This window comes from Rhinopithecus bieti, unplaced genomic scaffold, assembly GCF_001698545.2.
Source record: "Rhinopithecus bieti isolate Rb0 unplaced genomic scaffold, ASM169854v2 scaffold_47995, whole genome shotgun sequence".
Lineage (NCBI taxonomy): Eukaryota > Metazoa > Chordata > Mammalia > Primates > Cercopithecidae > Rhinopithecus > Rhinopithecus bieti.
Window position 1 is genome coordinate 275,347 of NW_016819498.1, and position 27,944 is coordinate 303,290.

The 27,944-nt window shown below is 37.1% G+C and overlaps 1 protein-coding gene across 6 annotated transcripts in view; it reads right to left on the reverse strand.

The window, feature by feature from the left end:
* The window catches only part of PSME4 (proteasome activator subunit 4), a 114,113-nt gene that overhangs the window by 42,117 nt on the left and 44,052 nt on the right, over positions 1–27,944 (reverse strand). For all 6 annotated transcript variants that reach the window (XM_017859043.1, XM_017859041.1, XM_017859040.1 and 3 more), the window contains 16 exons: positions 23,967–24,153; positions 23,252–23,341; positions 21,834–21,898; positions 21,414–21,564; positions 19,356–19,454; positions 19,080–19,149; positions 18,230–18,297; positions 17,100–17,315; positions 16,397–16,554; positions 15,025–15,120; positions 6,023–6,078; positions 4,735–4,791; positions 4,462–4,517; positions 4,268–4,366; positions 2,743–2,805; positions 2,539–2,634 (listed from right to left, as the gene is read on the reverse strand). In XM_017859043.1, the coding sequence (XP_017714532.1) occupies positions 2,539–2,634; positions 2,743–2,805; positions 4,268–4,366; positions 4,462–4,517; positions 4,735–4,791; positions 6,023–6,078; positions 15,025–15,120; positions 16,397–16,554; positions 17,100–17,315; positions 18,230–18,297; positions 19,080–19,149; positions 19,356–19,454; positions 21,414–21,564; positions 21,834–21,898; positions 23,252–23,341; positions 23,967–24,153 (1,627 nt within the window). The remainder of the gene's footprint in view (positions 1–2,538; positions 2,635–2,742; positions 2,806–4,267; positions 4,367–4,461; positions 4,518–4,734; positions 4,792–6,022; positions 6,079–15,024; positions 15,121–16,396; positions 16,555–17,099; positions 17,316–18,229; positions 18,298–19,079; positions 19,150–19,355; positions 19,455–21,413; positions 21,565–21,833; positions 21,899–23,251; positions 23,342–23,966; positions 24,154–27,944) is intronic.

A 27,944-nucleotide genomic window follows, 5' to 3' on the forward strand; every position in this document is an offset into this window, starting at 1 on the left:
CAATAATGATAATTTACATGTTTTTCTCATTAACAAAAGAAATTTCAAAGCAAATATCCTAAAACACAAGTAAATGATTATCTTTACTTATATCAAAAGGAAAGCACATTACCACCGACCATATCCATGGTTTAGGTTACACTGACTGAAATATGTTTGATAAAAGCGAGACTGAATGGAACCAATATGCATTTGCTCAGTAACATAGCTAAAAGTAATCAGCATACTATTAAATTTTTTATTCTGAATTACTTTTCATATGAAGAGCCAGATTTTCTCTTCTGTCCACACAAGGAAAATTAAAGAATTTCCAGGAGGAACTTAAATAAACCAAAACAGACACATAACAACTTAAAATTCTTAAGGTAAACCTTAAGCACAATCTCACATATTTTTGACCCAAACAAAACATTAAGTATAAATTTACAACTTATGAACTAGTTAAACAGTAATGGATAATAACTGGTTATAGTAGGCTGGGCACGGTGGCTCACACCTGTAATCCCAGCACTTTGGGAGGCTGAGGCGGGTGGATCACCTGAGGTCAGGAGTTAGAGACCCGCCTGGCCAACATGGTGAAACTCCGTCTCTACTAAAAATACAAAATTAGCCAGGCATGGTGGCGCATGCCTGTAGTCCCAGCTACCGGGGAGGCTGAGGCAGGAGAATTGCTGGAACTCAGGAGGTGGAGGTTGCAGTAAATGGAGATGGCGCCACTGCACTCAAGCCTGGGTGACAGAGCGAGACTCCATCTCAAACAAACAAACAAAAAAAGAGTTTGAAATATGCACAATATGTTGCTTTTCCTATAACCAGTTTTTTTTGTTTTTCTTTTCCCGCTCTGTCACCCAGGCTGGAGTGCAGTGGCGCCATCTCAGCTCACTGCAACCGCTGCCTCCCAGGGTTTAAGCGATTTCCTGCCTTAGCCTCCCATGTAGCTGGTACTATAGGTGCATGCCACCACACCTGGCTAATTTTTTGTATTTTTAGGAGGGAGGGGGTTTCACCATGTTGCCAAGCTGGTCTTGAACTCCTGATCTCAAGTGATCCACCCGCCTTGGCCTCCCACTCACAGTGTTGGGATTACAGGCATAAGCCACCATACCTGGCCTCAAACTCATTTTAAACATTACTTTAGAGGGAATCTCTGAGCCAGAGATTAGTTACAGTTTGAGTATCCTTTATCTAAAATGCTCAGGTGCCCAGGCATGGTGGCTCACACCTGTAATCCCAACACTGTGGGAGGCCCAGGCAGGAAGATCGCTTAAGCCCAGGAGTTCGAGCCAGCCTGGGCAATACAGTGAGACCTTGTCTCTACTAAAAATGAAAAAATTAGTCCAGCATGGTGGCGCATGCCTGTAATCCCAGCTATTCAGAAAGCTGAGGTGAGAAAATCGCTTGAGCTCAAGCTCAAAGCTTGAGCTCAAAGCTACAGTAGGCTGTGATCACACTGCTGCACTGCAGCCTGGGTAACAGAGACCCTGTCTCAAAAAATAAAAATAAAAATAAAGTAAAATAAAATGCTCAGGACCAGAAATGTTTTGGATTTGAGATTTTTTTCCGATTTTGAAACATGTGGATTATAAACTTCCTGGGTAATCATCCCAAATCCAAAAATCTGAAATCAGTAATGCTCCAATAAACATTTCCTTCGAGCATCATGTTGGTGGTCAAAAAGTTTTGGATTCTGGAGCATTTTGGGTTTCCAATGCTTAACCTGTAGCTAATTTACATTATTTTACAAAGATAGAATAATTGTTGCACATGAATCTCTTTTGCCTCCACTATCTTAAAAGACAGCCCTCACAATTCATGCGGTAGCAGCTTCCTAAAACCTAAGCATAATGTCTAGGAGGAATTATGTGGCCTTTGTAGACTGGACTTAAATATCACACTAGCACTGTCTTCCAAATTTAAATAAATGAGAAGTAATTACAAATAGCAACATTAAGCATTATAAAAAAATGACTAGCAAACTTAGCTTGAATATATTTGCAATTTGAAAGCTGTTTTCTTTTTTTTTTTGAGACGGAGTCTCGCTCTGTCGCCCAAGCTGGAGTGCAGTGGCCGGATCTCAGCTCACTGCAAGCTCCGCCTCCCGGGTTCACGCCATTCTCCTGCCTCAGCCTCCGGAGTAGCTGGGACTACAGGCGCCCGCCATCTTGCCCGGCTAGTTTTTTGTATTTTTTAGTAGAGACGGGGTTTCACCGTGTTAGCCAGGATGGTCTCGATCTCCTGACCTTATGATCCGCCTGTCTGGACCTCCCAAAGTGCTGGGATTACAGGCTTGAGCCACCCACCGCGCCTGGCCTGAAAGCTGTTTTCTATGCTAACGTGAGTTAAGAGAGCGTAGCTTTTGGTTCTGGTTTTATTACTTCCTGGATGTAATTACTGGAAATTACAATTTCCAGTAATTGAGAGAATAATTCCAATTATGGGAGAAATTATTTAAACTCTCTTGTTAAAGGGGGGAAATTAAGATTGCATGTAATAAAATGGGAGGGCAGGAGGAGAGTGCCGTGTTTGGATAAACCTTACCTGACTGTATGAACTTGTAGATAAGCGAAGAAGATCTCTGATCATATCTTGATGTATCTTTTTGTATTCACAACCCTCAACAGTTAGTGTCCGTAGCTAAGAAAACAATTGCAAAGTATTTACTACAATTTAATTATGAAAACACAACTAAATACTCATCTGGAAAACTGGCATTTAAAAAATCATTATGAAAAACATATTTACCTCATGCTGCAACATTACTCTATCAATCAACAGTGCTCTGATATGTTGTTTTTTCCCATGGAGCTGGAAAACAAAGTAGCAACAAATATTTCAACATTTTCACTAATTGACTTCAACAATAGATGCCTCTAAAATACCTTAGTAAGCGGTCAAAAAGGTCCCTGGTTGGCTGGTGAGTGGTGGTGGAATTTCCTTTATTCTAAAGACATCAGGCTTATATAAAAATATGCTATCTTAATTAATTTTATGGGTAATAGTAGAAATATCCCCCCTTTTAAATAGCCCATCCAACACCCTGTTTTTCTCTGATAGTTTACTATTAGACCCACGCATGGGAGAGCAACAGTTGTGTTCTTATTCAGCTAAATATTGCAAGTACAAAAACAGCCTAATAAGACAATTGCTCAACTCTCTTAAATCTATAAATAGCCATAGCCTTTCAGGGTAATAATATATGTTTACTACAAATTTTAATAATAATATCTTTTAGATTTCTAAAAGTTATAATTTAAGCTTTTATCCATATAATCTTCTACCTGGTCACCAAAGGCAGATAGTTGAGGCTCAAAGACTCTTCTTCTTCCACACCACAGCTCCTTAGTCATTAAGCCTCCCAATTCTACCATTTTCAAAACATGTTATTTCCATTTCAACACCAGTGACTTGACTCAGGCTGTGTTTTTCACCTGGAGTGTAATAGTTAACTCCCTTTCTTGCTTCCAGTATCAATCTCTTTGTACTTACTGTTCACAGTGGTGGCAGGGCTTTTTAATGTTTAGTGAATTGAGTGTTGACTTTTCCAATCAATATTCAAATCAGATCTACTTAAGAACCCTTAATGACTCTCCCACTGCTGAATATAAAACTGAAGCACTTTCTCACAACAAAGTATAAACAACCTAGTTTACCCCCTACAGCCGCTGGCCCCTAAAACATGCGATGTTTTTATATCTCCTTGCCCTTTTACATGCCATTCCTTCTGCCTGAAGTATCTAGCAACTGTTGTCTAAACAATGAACTCACGCAACCTTTTTACACTCGATTTCAGTAAAAGTTTCTGGTATAAGAACACTGCCATGAACATCTCTTGGCTTACACTGATACTCTTTCTTCCGGGGTCCCAAAGAAGCTTACGATGACTTCTACTGCAGCATGAATATAATACAAGGTAATTTTCTCAGATCTACATAAAGTGCAATGCTTTAAGTTCATGCCTGTAGATAATTCCTCCTATTTTTAAATTCCTTCAAGTTCTTACAAGGTAGTCTCAATGCTATTGTCCAAATTCCCATTGAGAGTTTAGAGACTATCATGGAAACAGGCAGAAGATTCTGTATAAGAAAAACACATTTTTTGCTAGGATCCATTTGATTTCTACCATGATGTTTTAACTTTTACATATTTTAAATCTACTATTTTCCTTTTAGGGAAACTTCCTCTATATGATGAATAATATCCAAACTAGGAGGTTATTATACATCTTTAAAAAAAAAATTAGTGCAGACTTTTAGGTGAAAATACTGACCCGATTTTCCATTGATTTCTTTACTAAGTTGAAGCTTTTCCATCGTGAGTCAAATTCATGCTTGTGAGATCCCTGGAATTGCAAAAGGTCTCCAATAATCTGTGTCAAAGAATTTCACATTGTATTTGTTTGCAAGTCATCAATCCAAGCTTTATCATATTAATAATTATGCAACTATTAAATGACAACTGTACCTTTATAATAAGAAATAATGACTTGGTATCATCTTCTGAATTATCAAGTATGTGGTCTATAATGGGAGAAGGAAAAGGATTTTGGTTAAAATATTTTGAACTACTGTAAGAATCTTGAGGCATTAGTTAAGAATCCATTAAGAAAAAAATCACTGCGCAATATTCTCACCATTTAGAATAAAAAACGTTAAGTAAACACATGCATGTTATAGATTAAAATTCCAAAATACTTATTCCAAAGTACAAATAAGTTAAATGTACAGATATACTTACTAAGAAGTTTCCTTATAACTGCAGCAATTGCTTCTCGGTGGTTCTCTCGAGACAGATCTATTTTGAAAAAATAAAAGAAGGTATTTTAGACACTGAATGCTCCTCAGACTTTTAAAGTTAGTATCAACAGGTTAGGTCAAGAAGGGATAAAGTATTGGAGGAAAAAATAGGTCTGCCTTCACCATAGTTGGATTAGTGGCTAGGCATGTTACAGCAACTTCTAAAACCTCTACACTTAATGACCTGCTTATGAGAAGTCTATCATGCTTCAAGATAAAGAAAAATAATAATAAAAAATAAATAAAATGACCTGCTTATAAAACTTCATGGGGCAAGAAGGTGGGAGGGGCGAGGGAAAGAAAAACCACCTTTGCTGATATTTCAAAGGCTCTAGTCACTAATTAGAGATTAAAATACATGGAATTTTCTAATTAGTGGGTGACCTAAATCAAGCAATTACACCCTAGCAATTAATGTATGTAACTAACTTTAGTGTTAATCCAGCAATGAGAAAGGGTGCTAAATTTCTAGTCATGTTATATTCGGAACATTAATGATAAAATGTTTTACATAAATGTTATTATAAAACTTTATTATGATAGGAGGGTATAAAGTTCATTCAAATATAGGGTTACAATATTCCTATTTACACCAAGTATAATATATAAGTGCTAGAATAATTTTAAACATAAATGAACATTATGATATATAAAAGCCTACCTCTGTACATAGCATTCAAATACAGATTGACCCAATTTCTTACTGGCTATTCTTTATATAATAATTTTCCAGTTTCTCCAGAATAGGCAGAAATGACTACTGTATAATTAATATTCTTTTCATATATCAAAAAAGAGATTAGGAACATCATAATACGAAACTACTTCATTTTAGGCTGGGCGGGGTGGCTCACGGTTGTAATCCCAGCACTCTGGGAAGCGAAGGTGGGTAGATCACTTCATGTCAGGAGCTGGAGACCAGCCTGGCCACCACGGTGAAACTCTGTCTCTACCAAAAATATAAAACTTAGCTGGGCTTGGTGGCACATGCCTGTAATCATAGCTCTTTGGGAGGCTGAGGCAAGGAGAATCGTTTGAACCCGGGAGGCAGGGAAGCAGGGGTTGCAGTGAGCAGAGACCGCGTCACCACATTCCAGCCTGGGCAACAGAGTGAGACTCCGTCTCAAAACAAAACAAAACAAAAACACTACTTCATACTTCATTTTGTCCTTGTGGAGTTACTGACAAAAATAATCCACACAGATTTACTAGGATTAGGATTCACATACCGTATTCAAGTCCAGTATACAACTTTGTCTCTTCCAAGGACACCATACTTGGTACTCTGTATAAAAACAAGAGTGCTTGCATTTATTAATAATACCAATATGAAGTATTAAAGGGAAAAGTTGCATTGCTGGACTGTTTAAACCAAAACAAAGATTATGTTCTTTTAACAGATACAGATTTCCCATCTTCAATGGGAAAATCAATCTATCTTTTCAAGATCAATGCAGTTTCAGTTAGAATCATGTTATTTATCTTAAAGAAAAAATGTAGTGACTTCAGGGGGCCTCCTAAAGGAACATAATATTGATATCCAATATTCAAATGTGAAAAATTAAATATGATAAACATTTATATAAAGAAAAGTCAGCTTAATAATGGTACAACAGTTAAAACTCACAAATTTTACTAAAGCATATAGAACTGACAAGCTTATTTAGATAATCATTACCCTTCCTCTTGAAGTCAGTCAAACACATCTCTCCTAACATGTGCAATAAAAAGACCTCTTTTCGAAGAAATTCAGGCGTAAAAATCACTGTTTCCTAATTAAAGATCTGCCATAAAGAATTATGATGCCACAACCAGAGGCTACCCTGAGCCTATAAGCGGTAGCCCTGCTCTGCAAGGCTACCACAACCAGACCCAACTAGTTAAATTCATTAAACAGTTAAAAGTCACTTTTTACATATGCAAGAACAGATTTTATAGGAAAATGAGAATTGATATATCTGAAATCTACATTTTCTCTAGTGAAAAATATACCTCATTTTCAATATTTTATTTCAAAATATGAGATTCAATTCAAAGCTTTTATTAAACAAAGAGATACATTCTAAAAGGAAAAATAGGCACAAATGCGGCAAGCATATACAGAGTTAATAAACAGCAATCTTGTTATTATTACTAATCACCAATGAACTGCACAGCACTTGCCATGAAGAAAATACCATTTTTAAATCAGTACATCCCGAGCTATATTGTACACCCTCAAAAAGTAGCTGAATTAAATGGGTTATCTCTACCTTAATATTTGACAATTATGAATTTAAGTAATAGGAAAAAACATTTCTAAAATGTCAGTTATTTAACTATGTTCCTCACCATAACCCAGTACAGAGGATAGCAACAATACCTTCTCAAGCTTCAAAACCAAGCCCACAGAGTATAAACAAAGAATGGCTTCTTTTTCACTAACTTACTTCAAAGCTTAATATTTGTTTTCCTTCTATAAAGCTTCAACCACTGGCAAACTTGAGCATCTTATATATTTTGCATGATCAAAATATGTATGTATCCAAAATCTGTTAGTAGAAAATACAATCAGATTCCTTTACATGAACGTCAAGTCTTTACTGAAATTAGATTTCACCAAAGAGAAAAGGTCTGTACTCAAAAGTAACAAGAATAAAACACAAGAGGGTTCCCACCCTCCCCCGCCCCTCCCATTGTTAGAGCAAGGGGAAGTGCTTGCTGTGAGCCATCCCATTAGAGTATGTGTCTCCCCACTGCTGCCATAAACAGTTTTCTGAAGTAGAAATATACAGCCTGCAGCTTACCCAGTCTGTATCTAATGCCATATAACATTAAGTCAAGCATGAATTTTAATTACTGTCACTTTAGTTACAGTCATATTATACAAAAAAGAGAAAAAAAGCATTCTTTATGATCAATTATTCTCCATAGGTTTTACTATATCAAAAAAGCTGTCATTTGGGAATTTAAAGTTTTTCAAACAAGTTTCATCTAAGAGTCCGGACACCAAATTTCTTTAAATCCATGTGACACTTTGAATTGTTTTGTTACCAGGGAATCTGAAAATTATCACTTATGCTGACTACTTTTAAAATCCTGTATAAGATTGTAAAATATTAAGTAATATATTTAAATAAAAGCCTTATCTTCTTCCTTTACTTTTAAAACTTGGATTAAAATACAGCTTCCATATCTCCTACAAAGAGCTGACCCTTGAACAACACAGGTATGGGTCTACTTACACGCAGATTTTTTCTTCAACTAAATGTATTAGCCAGATGAGAAATCTACACATATGGAGGGCTGACTTTTCGTGTATGCGAGCTCTACAGGGCCTACTGTGGCACTTGAGTATGAGTGGATTTTGATATGCTGTGGGTCCAATCTCCTAACTACACCAAGGGAAGACTATATGTATAGGATATATCTGGGTAGTACACATTACAGCTTTTATTTATTCTTATCCACCATAATTTGATATTTTCTTGCCTACCACAAATTAACTGGCTTAGCATGTTTTACAGTAACTGCTTCTCAGCAAGTGTAGCTACTTATTTTTTTTTTCTTTTTTTCAAGACAGGATCTCCCTTTGTCACCCAGGCTGCAGTGCAGTGGTATGATCATGGCTCACTGCAGCCCCAACCTTCTCAGTTCAAGTGGACTCACACACACTTGAGGCTCTTGCACGCCACCAAGTCAGCTAATTTGTTTATTTATTTTTTGGTAGAGACAGGGTCTCGCTATGGTGCCCAAGTTGATCTCAAACGCCTGGTCCCAAGTAATCCTCCCACCTCCACCTCCCAAAGCACTGGGATTATAGGCATGAGCCATAGTGCCCTACCTCTTCTGATCTTTAGAAGATTTTTTACGAAAAGAAATCTCTATCCATTACCCAAGTAAAATATTATGACTCTGTCTCTTTGTGATGTTACAGATCTACTTGTACCCAGAATGTAATCTCTGATATATAAAATGGTTCTAGTAGCTTTTAGCTATGCACATAATCTTAGGTGAACAGGCTTAAGGCACTGTCTTACAGATCTATATTCTGACTAAAACCTATAGTAATAGTACGTAAGTTAAATCAAATTCCATCACTACCTCCCCCTTCCCCATGTGAAATCCATCCTACTCATTCACTAGTTCATTTTATAAACCATATTATCATTTAACCTAAGGAACACTACAATTCAAAAAAATAATTCCAGCACAACATACTGTAAATAACACCTCTATATAATAATAAAGTTAAATCTGCTTCATAGCTTCTAGATAGTACCAGGCCACCTAACTTATAGTAAAATGTATTAAAATATTTGTACCACTAAAAAAAGACCTATGAATTTTCAACAACTATAGTATTCATACCACTAGATGGCAATCTTCTTTAGATATGATTAGAGCAGAACTATGAAAAGAATCACTTGTAGGAAAGAAGGGATGGTGAAAATAACTATTAACACAAAACAAAATATATAATACAAATCACATATGTAAATGAAGGCTGGGTGAATTGTCATGAAACAGCTGTAAACAATAATATAAAATTCTTCCTGTGTATAAGTGAAAGAACATCCTATCTTCCCAATAACCCTTCCCCTTCGAAATAAAAATAAACATAAAAGATGTAAAACCAAGCCACATAAAAGATTTTTTTTTCCCTTCAAAGTATAAATGTTTCACAAGAGACAATTAGGCCTGTTTTTGTGTCCTATTATCCAATTCAATCCTAGGTAGCAATAATAACTACAAACACAAACGAAAACCTGGCTCTTATCCTGCCAAGTGAACAAAGGGTTGCTAAGTAAAGAAAAATCTTATATGCTGCTAGATTTTAAATTAACTCTGAAAACAGGAACTATTTCCAAGTCTGACATACAAGCTTTTAAAAATAAATGAAAACAGTCAGAAGGTGAAATAAGGAGAAAACAGGGTTACTCACCGTGGAGTAGTAACTGTTTCCTTTTCTGTGTGCAGCTCCCCCAGCAGAGCTGGGTAGTTTCCTGGAGGTGCCAAGAGAGGTTAGCTAGCCCTGCCCCTCATTGCATAAGCAACACATCCTTTCACATATCAATGAAATGGTCTCACTATCAGACCTTAAGTATGAATTTCTTTGAGTGAAAAGTTAGTAAAAGCTGAGATCCTAAGGATGATTTAACAAAAATAACGTAATAAATCTATCAGAGGAAAGGGGGCACAAAGTAAAGAAATATTTTGAGATGAAAAATGACTCCTCTACCTTGAGTAACCCTGTTTTTTAGATGTTAGTTTTTTGCATCCTGTGATAGCTGGTTAGACCTAAAAGATTATTTAGAGAATGGACTGCAAAAGGAAAAATTAATGACGATTTCAGGATTAAAGGCAAGTGTCCAAAATTCCTGTGACTCTGGAAAGACATAATCCAACTTCCACATCTATAAAGGTAGAATTATAAGTATAAACTATACCACAAATATTTCTCTTAAAACACTATCTAAAGGTTCCAAGAGCAAAATAGGTCTTATTTTAAGATTAATTCAGCAACCTGTGATATCTGACAAAACTGTTAGAAATTCAAATTGTTTTCAATGGTACAAAATAAGAAAAAATTTACCCTTAATTACCCACAATTACTTTATTATATCTGTCCTTTGAAACTGTAAAGTTTATAGTAAGTATAAGATATTTAGTGGCTGGGCATAGTGGCTCACGCCTGTAATCCCAGCACTTTGGGAGGCAGAGGTGGGTGGATCACGAGGTCAGGAGTTCAAGACCAATCTGGCCAAGATGGTGAAAACCCGTCTCTACTAAAAATACAAAAATTAGCCGGGCATGGTGGCATATGCCTGTAATCCCAGCTACCCAGGAGGCTGAGACTAGAGAATCACTTGAACGTGGGAGGCGGAGGCTGCAGTGAGCTGAGATTGTGCCACTGCACTCCTGCCTAGGCAACAAGAGTGAAACTCCGTTTCAAAAAAAAAAAAAAAGATATTTAGTAACCCTATATTGCTAAAGGCCCAAAGGTACATGGTATCCCCAAAGTGGATACCAATAGGTAGATCATTTACTTTCATGCTTAGAACATGACTTTTTATTTTTTGTCAATCTCTAATATAATAATATAGCACAGAAGATAGGTTTTCCCATTTAGTAGCCACTCCCCTGAACAATGAGATTTTAAGACCATCCCACATACCCTATTAGGACTAACTTAGATATTCTCACAGGAAAACTAAAAAGTAACCTAAGCTTTGGCTGGGTGTGGTGGCTCATGCCTGCCAGTAATCCCAGCACTTTTGGATGTGGGGACAGGTGGATCACCTGAGCTCAGGAAATTGAGACCAGCCTAGGCAACATAGCGAAACCCCATCTCTACAAAAAATACAAAAATTAACTGAGCGTGGTGACCCACGCCGATAGTCTCAGTTATTTGGGAGCTAACGTGGGAGGATCACTTGAGTCCAGGAGATGGAGGGTGCAGTGAACCAAGATTGTGTCACTGCATTCCAACCTGGGCAACACAGCAAGACCCTATCTCAAAAAAACTAAAAAAAAAAAATACATATATAAAAAAGCTGGTGTGGTGGCTCACACCTGTAATCCTAGCACTTTGGGAGGCTGAGGTGGGAGGATCACTTGAGCTCAGAGACCAGCCTGGGCAACATAGTGAGACCTTGTCTCTATTTTTTGTTAAAGAAGAAAAAAAAAAAAAAGAAGTAAACTAAGCTTCTACGGTTTTTTTTGTTTGGTTGGTTTTTTTAATCACTGTACTCTTTCTTCCAGAAGACAAAGACTACTCTTACACACACAAGGCAATCTTAATACTGAGTAATCTGACAAAAAAATTATACCAGCTAGAATTTTACCTAAGATTTATATAAATTTAAATGTTTTAAAAAAGAATTATATAAAGCTGAATGTGGTGGCTCACGCCTATAATCCCAGCACTTTTGGAGGTCGAGGCAGGCAGATCACTTGAGGTCAGCAGTTCGAGACCAGCTTGGCCAACATGGTGAAACCCTGTCTCTACTAAAAATACAAAAAAAAAATTAGCCAGGCTTGGTGGCATACGCCTGCAATACTAGCTACTTGAGAGGGTGAGGCAGGATAATCGCTTGAACCCGGGAGGCAGAGGTTTCAGTGAGCCAAGATAGCGCCATTGCACTCTAGCCTAGGTGACAAAAGCGAAACTCCACCTCAAAAAAAATTAAAATACAAAAATTAGCTGGGTGTGGTGGCGGGTGCCCATAATCCCAGCTACTCAGGAGGCTGAGGAAGGACAATCGCTTGAACCCGGGACGTGGAGGTCGCAGTGAGCTGAGATCACACCACTTCATTCCAGCCTGGGCAACAGAGTGAGACTGTCTCAAAAAAAAAAAAAAAAAGAATCATGAATTGCTGTGTGCTTCTAAAAACTGGTCTGGTATTTCAGAAAATGCATAATGTCTCCTAATACCACAGCCAAACTGTTATTAACAATAGATATTTTCCTCAGACATCTTAGACATTACACTAAAATATTCATTACACAATTATGTGCTTCATTTTCTCCCTGACCTAGTACATTTTCCCATTTCCTGTGGAGCAACTAATGTGCTAAGTTAATTCTCTTTCTCTACTAGTTTCAAACTGATCTGCTGATAATCACCATAAATTATGCTACAGATATTCATTCTTCACACCAGGCAGTATGAATTTGTATCACAGAACCATGGGACCATCTATTGGAATAACTGTATTAGTTTTTTCAAATCAATTTAGATTTAGAAGATTTTAACAATTACTAACCTATATTAAAATAAGCATTTTAGAAATTTTAAAGGCTATTTTATGATACTTTATGAGATTAACCATCTGTCAAAAAAAGTAAAAATGTTACACATAGGAAATAAATGTCAAAAGCTATACTTTGCCAAAATAAAGCTTCAGCTGAAGGTAATGCCAGTTATAAATTAAATACAATTCTATTAAGAACTTGTAAAAGCCAAAGGAAGACTTTAAAACTCCCTCTTTTTGGCAATTAAAAGACAAAGAGATGTCTCAGTTTATTACTTAATTCTACTTTATGACATAATCACTATCCCCCCAACAGATATTGTAACTAAAAACAACCCTAAAAATATGTATTATTCAATGATTTTTTAAAATTGAAGTTTTATTTCATTATATTATTAGGTATATATCCGGAAGCATTTTATATTTGTATCTATATATGTTTAAATATATAAATATGTACATATATTTAATATAGATTTTATTACTTCATTACATTATTACATTAAATTTTCACTCTAAATGTGCTAGCGCTAAAACGCAAAACCTTTCAGGCTAAATTTATCTTTCCTTTTTAACTTTTCTGGGAAAAGCCAATGAAAGGATACTCAGGATCAATTTTATAGCTTATAATATATAGTAATATAAACTAATAGTCTGTATTATATGGTATTCATAAGATTATCATAATATATTCTTTTCCTTATTAAAATGCACTTCATTATACAAAAATCTAATTGGTTTTATAATCAAATATATGAAGCTTTTGTCATGATGCACATTTATTTCAAAGGATAAAGCCTTTTGCTTCAACTCACTATTACAATGTACATGTCATCAAGACACAGGCTGATACAAACTGCAAGGAAAATTCCTTGGCCTCTTTAGCAGACCCTTCAGCAGTGCATCCTAATGATCACTCTACTAAAAATTTACTAACATTAAAAACACATGCTTTTGCTCTTAAATTGTTGGATTAAATGACCACAATTCTAATTGTTGCCACCTTCAAGCAGAACTCAATTTGCTGACGTGCTAGGTTTGCTAAGTATGAAATAGCTTTTTGCATGCCATAAAAGGGTCAAGTTCTTACTGTAATACACACTGTTAAGATCATAGGTGAAAATCAAAATAATTTTTGAAGGCTCTTATTTTTAAATATTGTTCAAAATCAATCTTTTTTTCTGGTATAACTCCTCTTATATCAAACAACAAAACTAATGAAAAACAAAGTCCTTTAAAAAAGAATTCGGCAAATTCCTAGACACACTTATAACAGATGTCCTTACCTGAAATGACCCTAACTTCTCCTTCTTAAACTTAATAATCTAAAAAGCTCAATGCCTAAGAACAATTTTTTGGAGTGAAAAAAATGGGAAATGCATGACTCCAAACAATGACTACACAAAGTATGGGAAAGACACGTAAGCCACATTTTGAAACCACTTCTTGAGGCTTTTTAACGTTTTTGTTGCAAAATCAGTACATCATTTTCCCCTTTGTGTTTTTTGAGGGGGAAGAGAGGGCACTTACTAATTTGAATGTGATTTACATGTGATTTCATTAACTTGCTTAGTAACAAGATACTGATGTTGAAAAAAAGATCTTAATATATTTAAATTATTATCTACTTAATAATTAAGCTAAAATTAATATATACTGCTGATTTTATGCTTTTCTTTTCTTTTTTTTTTTGAGACAGGGTCTCACTCTATTGCCCAGGCTAGAGTGCAGCAGCATGATCTCGGCTCACTGCAACCTCCGCCTCCCAGGCTCAAGCAATCCTCCCACCTCAGCTGGGACTACAGGTACATGCCACCACGCCCAGCTCATTTTTGTATTTTTTGTAGAGACAGGAGTTTGCCATGTCATCCGGGCTGATCTCGAACTCCTGCACTCAAAGGATCTGCCTGCCTCATAAGCCACCACACTGGGCCTCTGCTGATTTTATTCTAACTTGATTTTTTTCACCTTAAATGGCAGAACTAACAATGGATTCAATTTAGCTATTCGTTCAAAATAATAACACTCAGAAAACACTTAAAAAATCATAACAAACTGAGATACAAAAGTTCAAAATCATAATGAATAAGATTGAAGAAATGTTTATTTTTTTAAAAAAGTTTTTTGCTACAAAATCCTAAATCAACATTTGCTATAGATAAAAAAAAAAAGCAGTATTTTCCTTTTAAAAGAACATTATTTATTTTAATTAACTCAGTAAACTAATAGATTAACTTAGTATCTTCACATTTGATATTTTAAAATTAATACCTGAAGTTATTCTATCCTGGTACCATGGGAAAATCTGAATAAAGCCTTCAGGTTTATAGACCTAAATTGTACCTCTGGTATTTTTTACCTTAACAGTGACAAATAAAAAGGTTAAACTGATACAGAAGTAACAGCAATAACAATAACAAACCAATAACTCATTAAGTGACTAAGACCTAAAATATATGCTAAGTGGCAAAATAAAGTAGTTATTTTTACTTACAAGTTAGTAACTGGCTCTCCTTTCAACGGAGGTAGGAGGTTTCCAGAGCCAATTAAACAGTTGTGCACTATAGTCAGACTCTGTAGAATATCATCTCTAGAAAAAAACAAGACATTTTCATATTTTAGAAGACTCCAAATCCCTATTTAATAAGCCTGCTAGAGCCTAGCACAAAAGTTTTATCATGTGGGGATATAAATGATTAAGGTAAAATAACAAATGTCTTCAGTTTACCAACAGTAAAGAACAATTAAACATATATTTATTGCTAACACTATGCCTGCTTACATTTAAACAGGCTCTAAATAATCACAAGTAACAATAATTAACTGCCCTTTGTGAAACAATTGTTAATTTAAGCATCCCTTTACCGAAGACCACTGCCACTAATAAAAAGAGGAAATAATGCTACATTAGATCTTCCAGCTTATTCCATCTTTTAAAAATGGGACTAGTTAAACATTTACTCCAGGCCGGGCGCGGTGGCTCAAGCCTGTAATCCCAGCACTTTGGGAGGCCGAGATGGGTGGATCACGAGGTCAGGAGATCGAGACCATCCTGGCTAACACAGTGAAACCTCGTCTCTACTAAAATAATACAAAAATAATAGCCGGGCGAGGTGGCGGGCGCCTGTAGTCCCAGCTACTCAGGAGGCTGAGGCGGGAGAATGGCGTAAACCCGGGAGGCGGAGCTTGCAGTGAGCTGAGATCCGGCCACTGCACTCCAGCCTGGGCGACAGAGCGAGACTCCGCGAGACTCCCGTCTCAAAAAAAAAAAAGAACATTTACTCCAAAAAGCAGTTCAGAGCACGACAGAGTTAATGTTAGTCAATCACACTTCTTTCTCCAAGCCCATTCCTAAATGTGCTTATGAAAAATTTGTGGCGTTTGACATATTAATTTTCTTGCTATTATTTCAGAAATTTTCAAAGATTCAAACTATGAAGTCTAATGGTTTCAAACACTTATTTCTTGTTAAATACCTGTGGAACAAGAAACAAAAATCTCATAGAAATAATTCTCAAAATAACATTTTGAGAACAACACAATAAAATCTTAGCTGAGTCTAGGAAAACAGGCATTCCTTTCAAAGAAGGTATATCTACACACACTTTCCAAAAGATATACAAGTGAACCTGCTAAGAAGAAGGTAATAAAAAAAAATTAGAAAAGAAACCCAGACTTTTGTGTTTAAAATGTTTAAGTGTTGTCAAATTTTCTGTTATACAACATTATATTAAATGATTTTCTAAGTACATGTACAGTAGATTTTCAAAACACAATTGAAAATGAATACGAGCTATGCCAGATAAAGCGACAAAACACGTCTGTACTCTGCAACTGAATAACTCTAATTATAAAATAAAACCAACCTAGACATTTCAAGTTTTCCATCCCCACAATGCTGGAGTTTGATAAGCTCAGGCTGAAGAAAGGAGTCCAAAAGATAAAAGGCAAAAGACACTTCTTCTAAAGAAGGTACATGCCACTGGATTCCCAGATTCCATAAGTCCCCGGGTTTGCCCCAGTCCTAGAAAAGAACAGCATCTACTCAGCAAGTTGAGAAATTAAAAACGGTAACAACAACAAACCCACATACATATACACAATTTTTAACATTTAAAAGAAAATGTACACATAATCCAAACCTAAGCTAGCAAATGACATACAAAAAAGTAGCATGAAAACAACATCTTATTGCCTCTTCGTTATCACTCCTGAAAAAAGTCTCCCTGAAGAGTACTCATTATAATATGAGTTTGCTCTAAGAGTGATACTATAAAAGTGACGGTGAGTTTATGTGAGGCTTAGTTTAGCAATAAAATTATATTAGACTGCAGACATTACATATGGCATACCAAGTTGTTTCACATACCAACAGGAAAGAAAACTAGAGTTTTAGTTCCATGCAAAGTGAGACAGCACAAGTTTCACACATTCCAATAATAGTTTTAATAATCTATCTTAAAAATAAAAAACTAACATCTTTATATGCCAAAAAAAAAAACACTTTGAATTCCTTAAAACAAAAAACATCAACATATCCTTGAATCCTAAAGTATTGAAAATGCTTGCCTTGATAGGAAAGTATTCAGAAGGAGGCTTGTCAAAGCCACCTGGCACACTGCAGTATTCTGTAGGGTAGATAAGTGTGGTAGAACGGAGAAGATGATGCAAAAGGTTACAAGACAGAGTGTAACCCTGCTTACAGGTTAAATGTAGGGTTCTTTGGAGAATCTTTACAAGCTGCTCCCTATAAAGAAGCAACTTCCTTCCATCCACTCGAGTAATCTAAAAAGAGGGAAAAAATAGTTGAAGATATTTTGGTTAAAAGACCAAGAACCAGTCATTAATGCAAAGTTCAATGTTTGGCCACTAACATAGTCTAAGATAGTGTTTCTCTAAATGACTGTAACTGATTTTAGGATTTTCATTTTAACTGCATTCTAGTAATTCTTTTGTGAAACCACATTTTCTGAGCTTAAGTTTTCATGCATCACAGTAACATCCCTTTCAAAAGAGTCTATTCTCCTAAGAAGACTAAACCTAATTAAACTTTTTTTTTTTTTGAGAGGGCGTCTTGCTATGTCGCCAGGCTGGAGAGCAGTGGCACGATCTCGGCTCACCGCAACCTCCGCCTCCCGGGTTCAAGCAATTCTCCTGCCTCAGCCTCCAGAGTAGCAGGGATTACGGGCACACGCCACCACGCCCAGCTAATTTTTGTATTTTTAGTAGAGATGGGATTTCACCATGTTGGCCAGGATGGTCTCAATCTCCTGACCTCGTGATCCGCCTGCCTTGTCCTCCCAAAGTGCTGGGATTACAGGCGTGAGCCACTGCGCCCAGCCCTAATTAAACTTCTGAAAAAACTGATAAAGAAAACTTAAGTTTGATTGATGGCCAAATTTAAATAGTAGACAAAAAAAATTCCCAAATCTGATCAACTTTTTCAATTACTGAGTTACCCATATTAGAATTAACTGGTAAAACTAAGTTAAGTAGATGGTTGAACATGCAGTGATCAACTATACCACTCCTTTGACAATAAGAGTATGATATATTCTGACTTTCTGAAGCCTCATCAATACATTTCCAAAACTCAGACTTCTCATATGTTTTAAAGTCATTTTGTCAGGAAGAGCTAAATCCTAAAAGCAAGTCAATGTTTTCATAGTCATGTTTTTTATTCCAAAGATTTACCATACCTCAGACAAAAGTTGAAGATTCCATAGTAATTCCTTGTCTAGCTCTTCATCATTTAATACATCATCATCTAAAAGCAGCAAAATAGTATTAAGGGGGGGAAAAAACTATGCATTCAACTAAATACAGCATTTTAAAATATTTATATTTAATATTTCCAATAGCTGAGGAAAGCCTCTTTTAGGAAGACTTATTATTTCTTCTTCATGAAGCTGGGCTTGCTCCAAAAGGAGGCAGAAACAAAATTTTCGAGAAAATAAACACACCAACCAAGACTTCTGCTCCTCTATATCTCACAAAATAACTGATATTATTATTTATTTATTTATTTTTGAGAAAGAGTCTCGCTCTGTTGCCCAGCTGGAGTGCAGTGGTGCAATCTTGGTTCACTGCAAGCTCCGCCTCCCGGGTTCACGCCATTCTCCTGCCTCAGCCTCCCGAGTAGCTGGGACTACAGGGGCCCGCCACCACGCCCGGCTAATTTTTTTTTTTTTTGTATTTTTTAGTAGGAATAGGGTTTCCACATGTTAGCCAGGATGGTCTTGATCTCCTGACCTCGTGATCTGCCTGCCTTGGCCTCCCAAAGTGCTTGGATTACAGGTGTGAGCCACCGCACCTGGCCAATAACTGGTATTTTTGAAGGTAACCTCTGGATGGTTGTTGTATACAAATATTAATAAAGTAACATTTTTAAGCTACTGCCAATCTGGATGATACCTTTTTGGAGACAATTTCTCCTCAAATTACAAAATATTGTGTAGCTAAAAGAATCTGTTGTCATTAACAGTTTTAGAAACCAAGAAAAAAACTTATCCAAAATTGTAAAGAGAGAATAATGACCTTATGACTTACTCATTGTAAGCTGAGTTATAACACTGCAGCAGTGGGGAACAAAGAGCTTCAAAGATTCTTCTGGGCAGCACTGAAAACATATTTGTATAAATAAGTTTTTTTTGAAAGGCAAATATATACTAGCACTATTATTTTCAGTGGTAACAAAAAGCTATAAATAAGCAGCTACTGAAAGAACTATGTATTTTAAGCATACAAGCACCTCTGAAATAATTAACCATATAAACTTGTTGATTGTTGAGTCATTAATACATCAGTTCAAAAAAATAAACTCACCTTTACAGCAGCGCGGCACATGTCTGCCACCATGCGACCTGCTACTCTTGTTTCAAATATATGTGAAGTAGAAAAATTAAAAACCTTCTGAAGGGCCACCTGTTAAGATATATAAGAAATGAAAATGTCTAATGAGCATGTTTTCAGAAAATTAAACATCTTATAGAACATAAAAGAAAACGATATATATATTTAGACAATTCCAAAATAAACAAATGGGCAATTTTAGCCATCTGATTTTAAAAGAATTTGTTTAATAATGTTACATTCAGGTCTAAGAACAATCTTTGTCCACGATCCTAACTTGAATAAAATACTTGAAGTACTGGCTGGGTGCGGTGGCTCACACCTGTAATCCTAGCACTTTGGGAGGCTGAGGCAGGAGGGTCACTTGACATCAGGAGTTCAAGACTAGCCTGGCCAACATGGCGAAACCCTGTCTCCACTAAAAATGCAAAGATCGACCAGGCATGGTAGTGCATGCCTATAGTCCCAGTTGCTGAGGAGGCTGAGGCATGAGAATTGCTTGAACTGGGGAGGTGGAGGTTGCAGTGAGCCGAGATCGTGCCACTGCACTCCAGCCCGGGTGACAGAGTGAGACTCTGTCTCACAAAAAAAAAAAAAAAAAAAAAAATTGAGGTATAAGATTTTACTTGCCACAGAAACCCTACACATAAAATTATACCTGGTGGAAACATGCAATTTAATTATCTTCCTGGCTAACTGAATACAACAAAGGGAAGTTTTCGGAATAACTAATATAATTTGTCATCCTGACAACTACAAACTAGATATCTATCCTTACACCTGAAGCAGTCTATTTATTTTACAATCATGTCACAAAACTTTAATTTACTTGCTCATTGGAACAATGAGTTCTAAACCTGGGTTAACAATACTGAAAAGTATAAACAACTCCTTTTGGTTAAACAAGAGATGATTTGTGTTCATTTCTTTATACTAGCATAATCATAGCATTTATTTCACCCAGTTGTAAGGCAATTTGGCTTTCAGGATTAACATATTTAACAGTGATAATTACAGATGATGGGGAAAAAAACAGAAATGAAAATAAAGTGTAGTCTTAAAGGCTACAGATAATAGGTACCACACTACAGGTAACAGGTACCAACCAATATTGAATAAGTCAATGCTTACTGAATGTCTTACGAAGATAACTACTTCTAATCCATCAATTAGTCTTAGGATTTAATTTCTATCATGCCAGTGATGTCATAAGCAATTTCTAAAACTCAGCTGAGTAATTGTTTTTAATTGTAAAATTAAACAATACAGTTGTTTCTTGTTGTTCATGGTAGTCATGTTCTATAAATTTGCTATGACAACTGAACTAGCAAATACTGAACCATTGCTCCCAGGGGAAATACAGGATTATGTTCCTGTGAACCTAAGTGACAGCATTTTCATCAACTGATCAATACATAATCCTAAGTGTGTTTATGTTTACAGACAACTTATTTAATCCATATTGTTGATTCACTAACATTTAATCCCCAGTCAACAGCACTATAACTCATGCCTGTTGACACTCACCTAGCACAGTGTTTTTTCCATTAGGCATAACACAACTCTCTTATCTTAGGAACCCTTTAAACCCCTTTAAACACTAAACACTTGGGAGCCATTTTTGACATTTTAAACAGCAGAATCACCAACAAAAGCACAAAATGTAAAAACATGGCATTAAATAGATCGCAAAGGAGACAGTTGTTTAAGTGGAGCTTGATATAAGAAGGCAGAGTGCCTAGTTTGCTCTCAGCTGAGAACACATGGTATATGTGAGATCAAATTTAGGTAGCTAAATTTTTGTCAGTCACAAAAGCTTTGATTCTCGGGTTGCAAATAATTACAGCAAATAGGTAAATCTGCAAATATGAAATTTGCAAATAATGAGGAGCAACTGTACATTTCTTTGAAACTTCAGTATGAATGTAAATGATAAACTGCATGATATACACAAAGTAACCTGAAGTCAATTTTAAAACATCAAATGAAACTTAAAAGCTGGAAGTTTAATTTTTGTAGCAATGTTCTTACCATAAATATTTCTTTGGAACATTGGGTGAGGATTGTACTAAACGTAGAAGACAGACCTAATTCGACCAAACTCTCCAAGTGTGTCATTTTCTCAGTTTCTGTCTCTTCTCTTGTTTGCTCCAATGTGCTACTTTCTATAAGTCCAAAGCATCTAAATAATCCAAACAAAGCATAATTTCAGCAACTAAAATCTGGTTTGACATTTTTGGTGGTGATTAAGTAACTCTCTATTGTCCTAACTATTCAAGTGATAGCTACTTAATTTCTACGTGGTTCACAAATTGATTATCCTTTTATAACTTCAGGAGCACCAGTAGTAGCTAAATAAAGGTTATAATGCAGAAATAAACTAAAGTTTCTGGGATAGAAGAGTCATTTTCTAGAATGTCAGCTAACCATTGGTGTGGGTTACAAGCTCACCTGTCCATAAATTGTAAGACGAAGTCCTCAAATTCAGCTGTGGCTGAACAAAGTTCTCGTTCCACCTATAATATCCCAATGCGAAGAAAGATTACATATAGCCTTAGTTTTTTTTCCTGAACTAACAAATTCAATTATTGCCTCCCAAATGTATCTACACTAAACCATTATATTGGGTACTATGAGAAATAGCACCATACTTGCCTATCAATTTAGAAAGACTTGATCTACTACTTTCTAGGAACCAAAGAAAGAAGCAATTAATGTTATTTTACAAGGGCCAAATACAGAAGTCAAGCAGCTATCTTTATTATAAATTCAGTTTTCAAACTGCTGATATATGTAAAGTCTAGTCTCTCACTACCTGAATGTCCAAAAAAACATAAACAACAACATGCTCTCGGCTGGGTGCAGTGGCTGGCCAGACACTGTGGCTCATGTCTAGAATCCTAGCACTTTCGGAGGCCAAGGCAAGTGGATCACTTGAGGTCAAGAGTTCAAGACCAGTCTAGCCAACATGGCAAAGCCCCATCGCTACCAAAAATACACACACACAAAATTAGCCAGGCATGGTGGCACACGCCTGTAATCCCAGCTACCTGGGAGGCTAAGGCACAAGAACCATTTGAAACCGGGAGGCAGCAGCTGCAGTGAGCCAAGATGGCACTACTGCACTCCAGCCTGGGCGACATGCTTGCATTAAAGAAGATAGTTCTGGGGGCTGGGTACAGTGGCTCACGTCTGCACTCTCAGCATTTTGGGAGGCCGAGGCGGGCAGATTACTTGAGGCCAGGAGTTCGAGATCAGTCTGGCCAACATGATGAAACCCCGTCTCTACTAAAACTACAAAAAATTAGCCAGGCCTAGTGGTGCGCACCTGTAGTCCTAGCTACTCAGGAGGCTGAGGCAGGAGAATCACTTGAACCAGGAGGTGGAGGCTGCAGTGAGCTGATACCATGTCACCGCACTCCAGCCTGGGTGACAGAGCAAGACTCCATCTCAAAAAAAAAAAAAAAAAGAAAGAAAGAGAGAAGTTCTGAAAAAGCCAGACAGAAATGCAGAAAATCTTTCTTCATTAGATGTCAATCCCTTGGACAGATTTATTACTAACCTAAGATGATGGAAAAATAAAATATCACCATTTTTTGCTTAACAAAACATTGAAAAGTGACATAAAACTGAAATACACCTCCAGATGTCAAAAGTTTATAGAAACGGCCTATTTTTGAGCCACCTCCTATGATGGGTGCTCTGTAGACTCTCTTGCCAATGATGTCCTGGCCCTCCAATATGTACCATTCTAGTCACGAAATAGTAATTTTACTTCCCAAGTTGTTTCTAAACTGTGAAGTGTTACTATGCATATGCAATAATAATTAGAACATCTTAGCCCTTTTATAACCATAAAATACCCTTACTTCTGTGAGGTCATTTCTTTCTTGTAGTACAGATGAACAATCTACTAAAGGCACCAGAGTAGAAAATGTTGCTATGAACTGGAATGTGATCTGTGGAAAGATACAAAGGATTTTCAACATTACATAATTCTAATTCAGAAATACAAGTATACCATGAACTACAATAAATTATCCTAATAAATTATCTTGATCAAAATCCCACAACCGTTTCTCTGGGTATTCCTCATTTAGAATTAAACACTTTTAAGAATCTTCATAATTAACTAGCTGTCGGCCAAGCGCAGTGGCTCACACCTGTAATCCCAGCACTTTGGGAGGCCGATGTGGGTGGATCACTTGAAGTCAGGAGTTCCAGACCAGCCTGGCCAACATGGTGAAACCCTGTCTCTACTAAAAATACAAAAACTAGCCAGGCGTGGTGGCGTGTGCCTATAATCCCAGCTACACAGGAGGCTGAGGCAGGAAAATAGCTAGAACCCAGGAGGCAGATGGCAGTGCAGTGAGCCGAGATCATGTCACTGCACTCCAGTCAGGGTAACATAGCAAGACTCCATCTCTACATAAATAAATAATTGTTACTTTAATAAGGAAGTTATACAACATTTATTTTCATATTTATATTAGGCTTACGCACAAAGTTCTCCAACCTTTTGTCACTGAGAAGTTACTCTGCCTCCTACCTAAATATAGAGTGTATAATCATCAATATACTCACCATGCATTTACTAAAGTCATTTGGATCCACCCCAGGCAATGCTCTCATCAACAGAGGTAGCATATGTGTAGGACCTTCAGGAAACCATCTGCCTCCTGATACCAAACTGCGGGCTACTCCAATTACACAACTTAAAGTGGCTGTGAGCTGGTGAGGTTCTGTTAATGTCTCTAATGCAGGATACGTTCTAAAGTTTGAAAACAGAATTTGTAAAGTCTCCATCACAGATATGCATAATACCATAATACATTAAATATTGTAAATTCATAAACTGTACTTTGACTTAAAGGTTTATAAGTCAGCAAAATACTCAAGAGTGAAAATCTGCTATCAAAGTTAACAGAATTACAGTAGCCCCATTATCTGCAGTTTCCGTAGTTTCAGTTAACAAAGGTTAACAAGTATTTCAGTGTCCTGAGAACGAGAGACCATATTCACATAACTTTTACTATATTGAACAATGTATTTTTATAATTGTTCTATTTTATGATTGTTGTTCATCTCTTACTGTGCCTAATTTATAAATTAAACTATCACAGGTATGCATGTATGTGAAAAAAACATGGTATACATAGGGTTCAGTACTATCCATGGTTTCAGGTATGCACTGGGGGTCTTCAAACACATCCCTCACCAATAAGGGGAGACACTACTGTACACAAATAAAGGAAAGATACACAGATTATTTATTGCACATGTCCCCAATCCCCTGCTACCTTACCAACTCTTTCCATGCAAATTCCACAGTGAAAAAAGAACACAAACTGGTAGAGGTCGGGGTGTGATGGCTCACACCTGTAACACTAGCACTTTGGGAGGCCAAGGCAGCCAGATCACCTGAGGTCAGGAGTTTGAGACCAGCCTGGCCAACATGGTGAAACCCTGTCTCTACTATGAATACAAAAATTAGTGGGGTGTGGTGGTGCATGCCTGTAATCCAAGCTACTCCGGCGGCTGAGGCAGGACAATTGCTTGAACCTGGGAGGTGGAGGTTGCAGTGAGCCAAGATTATGCCATTGCACTCCAGCCTGGGCGACAGAGCAAGACTCTGTCTCAAAAAAACCCAAAAGAACATCAACTGGTAGATACTGCTTTATTTCAGCTGTCCTAATCTATATTATACTAATCTAATGGTCAGTCAGTGGAATAACAAGTTACAAATACTCACTGTTTCTTTCCCCTGACCACCCCCAACCCTGGAGTCAGGGTCTTACTCTGCCCCAGGCTGGAGTGCAGTGGTGTGATCATAGCTCACTGCAGCCTCCACGTTGCCCAGATCAGCTAACCCTCCCACCTTGGCTTCTCAAGTAGCTGGGACTACTGGCACACGTTACCACTCCCGGCTAATTTTTGTTTTTTGTTTTTTTTTTTTTGTAGAGACAGGGTTCTGCCATGTTGCCCAGGCTGGTTTCAAATTCCTGAGCTCAAGCAATCCATCTTCCTCAGACTTCCAAAGTCCTGGGACTACAGGCGTGAGCCAGACTAGTCACTTATTTTTTTTTTTTTTAATGGAGAAAACATACCAAACTCTTTAACAGAAGCTTTCTTGGAGATGTAAAACTAAGCGTCTAAAATTTTTTTCCTACATTTTTAGTTTTAAAAAAGTTTTGCTTTTATTAAAATAAAATGGTGGCTCACACTTGTAATCCCAGCATTTTGGGAGGCCAAGACAGGTGGACTTCTTGAGGTCAGGAGTTCAAGATCAGCCTGACCAACATGGTAAAACGCCATCTCTACTAAAAATACAAAAATTAGCTGAGCATGGTGGCAGGCACCTGTAAATCCCAGCTACTCGGGAGGCTGAGGCAGGAGAATCGCTTGAACCCAAGAGGTGGAGGTTGCAGTGAGCTGAGAGCATGTCACTGCACTCCAGCCTGGGTGACAGAGCAAGAGTCTGTCTCAAAATAAATAAAAGAATAAAAATTTAAAAAGGTCATGCCACTTCAAAACAGTATACAAAATTACAATTGAAAATCTCAAAAAATGTCATTGTATTGTCAATTTGGTTTATTATCTTGGCCAAGCATTCAATATCACTTAATATGCTGATATTAAATTTGTCCAAAATTTTAGGACTAAAGAAAAATGTGATGGGTCTATTTATTTATAAGCTTTGTTCTTTCTACTAAGAATTTAGCTCACTATTCATAATTAATCAGCTGAAAATCACAAAACAAAGGGGAAGTAAAGAAACATCAAAAACTGCCAGGCGTGGTGGCTCACGCCTGTAATCCCAGCACTTTGGGAGGCCGATGCAGGCGGATCACAAGGTCAGGAGATCGAGACCATTATGGTTAACACCGTGAAACCCCCTCTCTACGAAAAATACAAAAAATCAGCCGGGTGTGGTGGTGGGCGCCTGTAGTCCCAGCTCCTGGGGAGGTTGAGGCAGAAGAATGGCGTGAACCTGGGAGGCGGAGCTTGCAGTGAGCCGGGATAGCGCCACCGCACTCCATCCAACCTGGGCAACAGAGCGAGACTTTGTCCCCCCCCCCAAAAAAAAAAAAAAAAAAAAAAAAGCAACATCAAAAACACTCCAAACTTCAAAATTTTAGCTAAGCAAACAGATGAAGTCCCTCCTCTCCAGGGAGCATCAGGGACCCTGCCATTAACTGTTAGCTTCTGCTACTCTGTGGAGGCCAAGAAGCAAAGAATACGGGGGTTGAAGACAGACAGGAAACTGCCTATCTTCCCCCACTCCATTTCCTAATTAAGTTCTATATGCTGGAAGAGTTTCAATGCCCCAAGATGCGTATGTAAAAATAAGATAAATTGGGAAAATGAAGTACAGTCTAACTTGAATATTTATGGCAATGAGGGCAGGTAAGGCAGCATAAACAGCTGAAAATTATAGATAATGGAGGTCCATTTTGGTTAAGACCTGGAACATGGTACTCTTCCCCAAGTAAATATGACCAATACTTATTCTGTCTCAACAATAAGACAGGAAAGAGGCTATAGTTTGAATTCTACCACTAGGGACCTTGGACAAATTTTTATGGAACTCAATGGCTAGATCCTTCTGGGTTCTAAAAACTAACATTCCTCCTCTATATTTGACAAAAACATTTAGAGAGAGATCATAAAGCTTAAGTTTAGCCAGTAGAGGAAGCAGAGGTACAACAGAAAGCTTAAGTAATTTACTCTTGAACAAATTACTTTAAAAATTGCTCTCAAAAAATTAAGAGTAGGTCGGATGCAGTGGCTCACACCTGCAATCCCAGCACTCTGGGAGGCCAAGGAGAGTGGATCACCTGAGGTCAGGAGTTCCAGACCAGCCTGGCCAACATGGTGAAACCCCGTCTCTACTAAAAATACAAAAATTAGCTGGGTGTGGTGGCGGGCGCCTGTGATCCCAGCTACTTAGGAGGCTTAGGCAGGGGAATCCTTGAACCCGGAAGGCAGAGGCTGCAGTGAGCCAAGATTTGCACTCCAGCCTGGAGGACTAATGCAAAATTTCGTCTCAAAAAAAAAAAAAAGTAGCCATCTCTCTCTTTGTAAGTACATCACACCTATTCTGTGACAGTGGCTAGGTAAGTAAAGAGTTTTCCTTACCATTTCAACACACAAAACAAAATGAATAAAATAAAATTTACTCTGTAAAAACAACACACCTGAATATATAATACATGAAAATAACAAATACAATTTTCTTCTCTATCACTGATTCTAAGAAAGAAATCCAAAAACCACTTTCACTACCATGTTCTCAATCCTTAATGACACTCAACATTTTGATCTAAAAAAAAAAGGCCAGATCTTAATTCATAAGCACATAATTTTCGTAACTAAAATGTGTGAATAACCCAAAAGATGTGTTACCCATTTCAATTTTTTTCTTTCCAATAAATCTTTATCAAGTTACCAATCATTATATTAAAATGTCCTACTTCTCCTCTAAGAAGCCACAGAGGAGAAAAGAGAATCAAGCTGAACAGACCAAAAGAAAAACCTAGCTATGGCTCAGACTCTCACCAC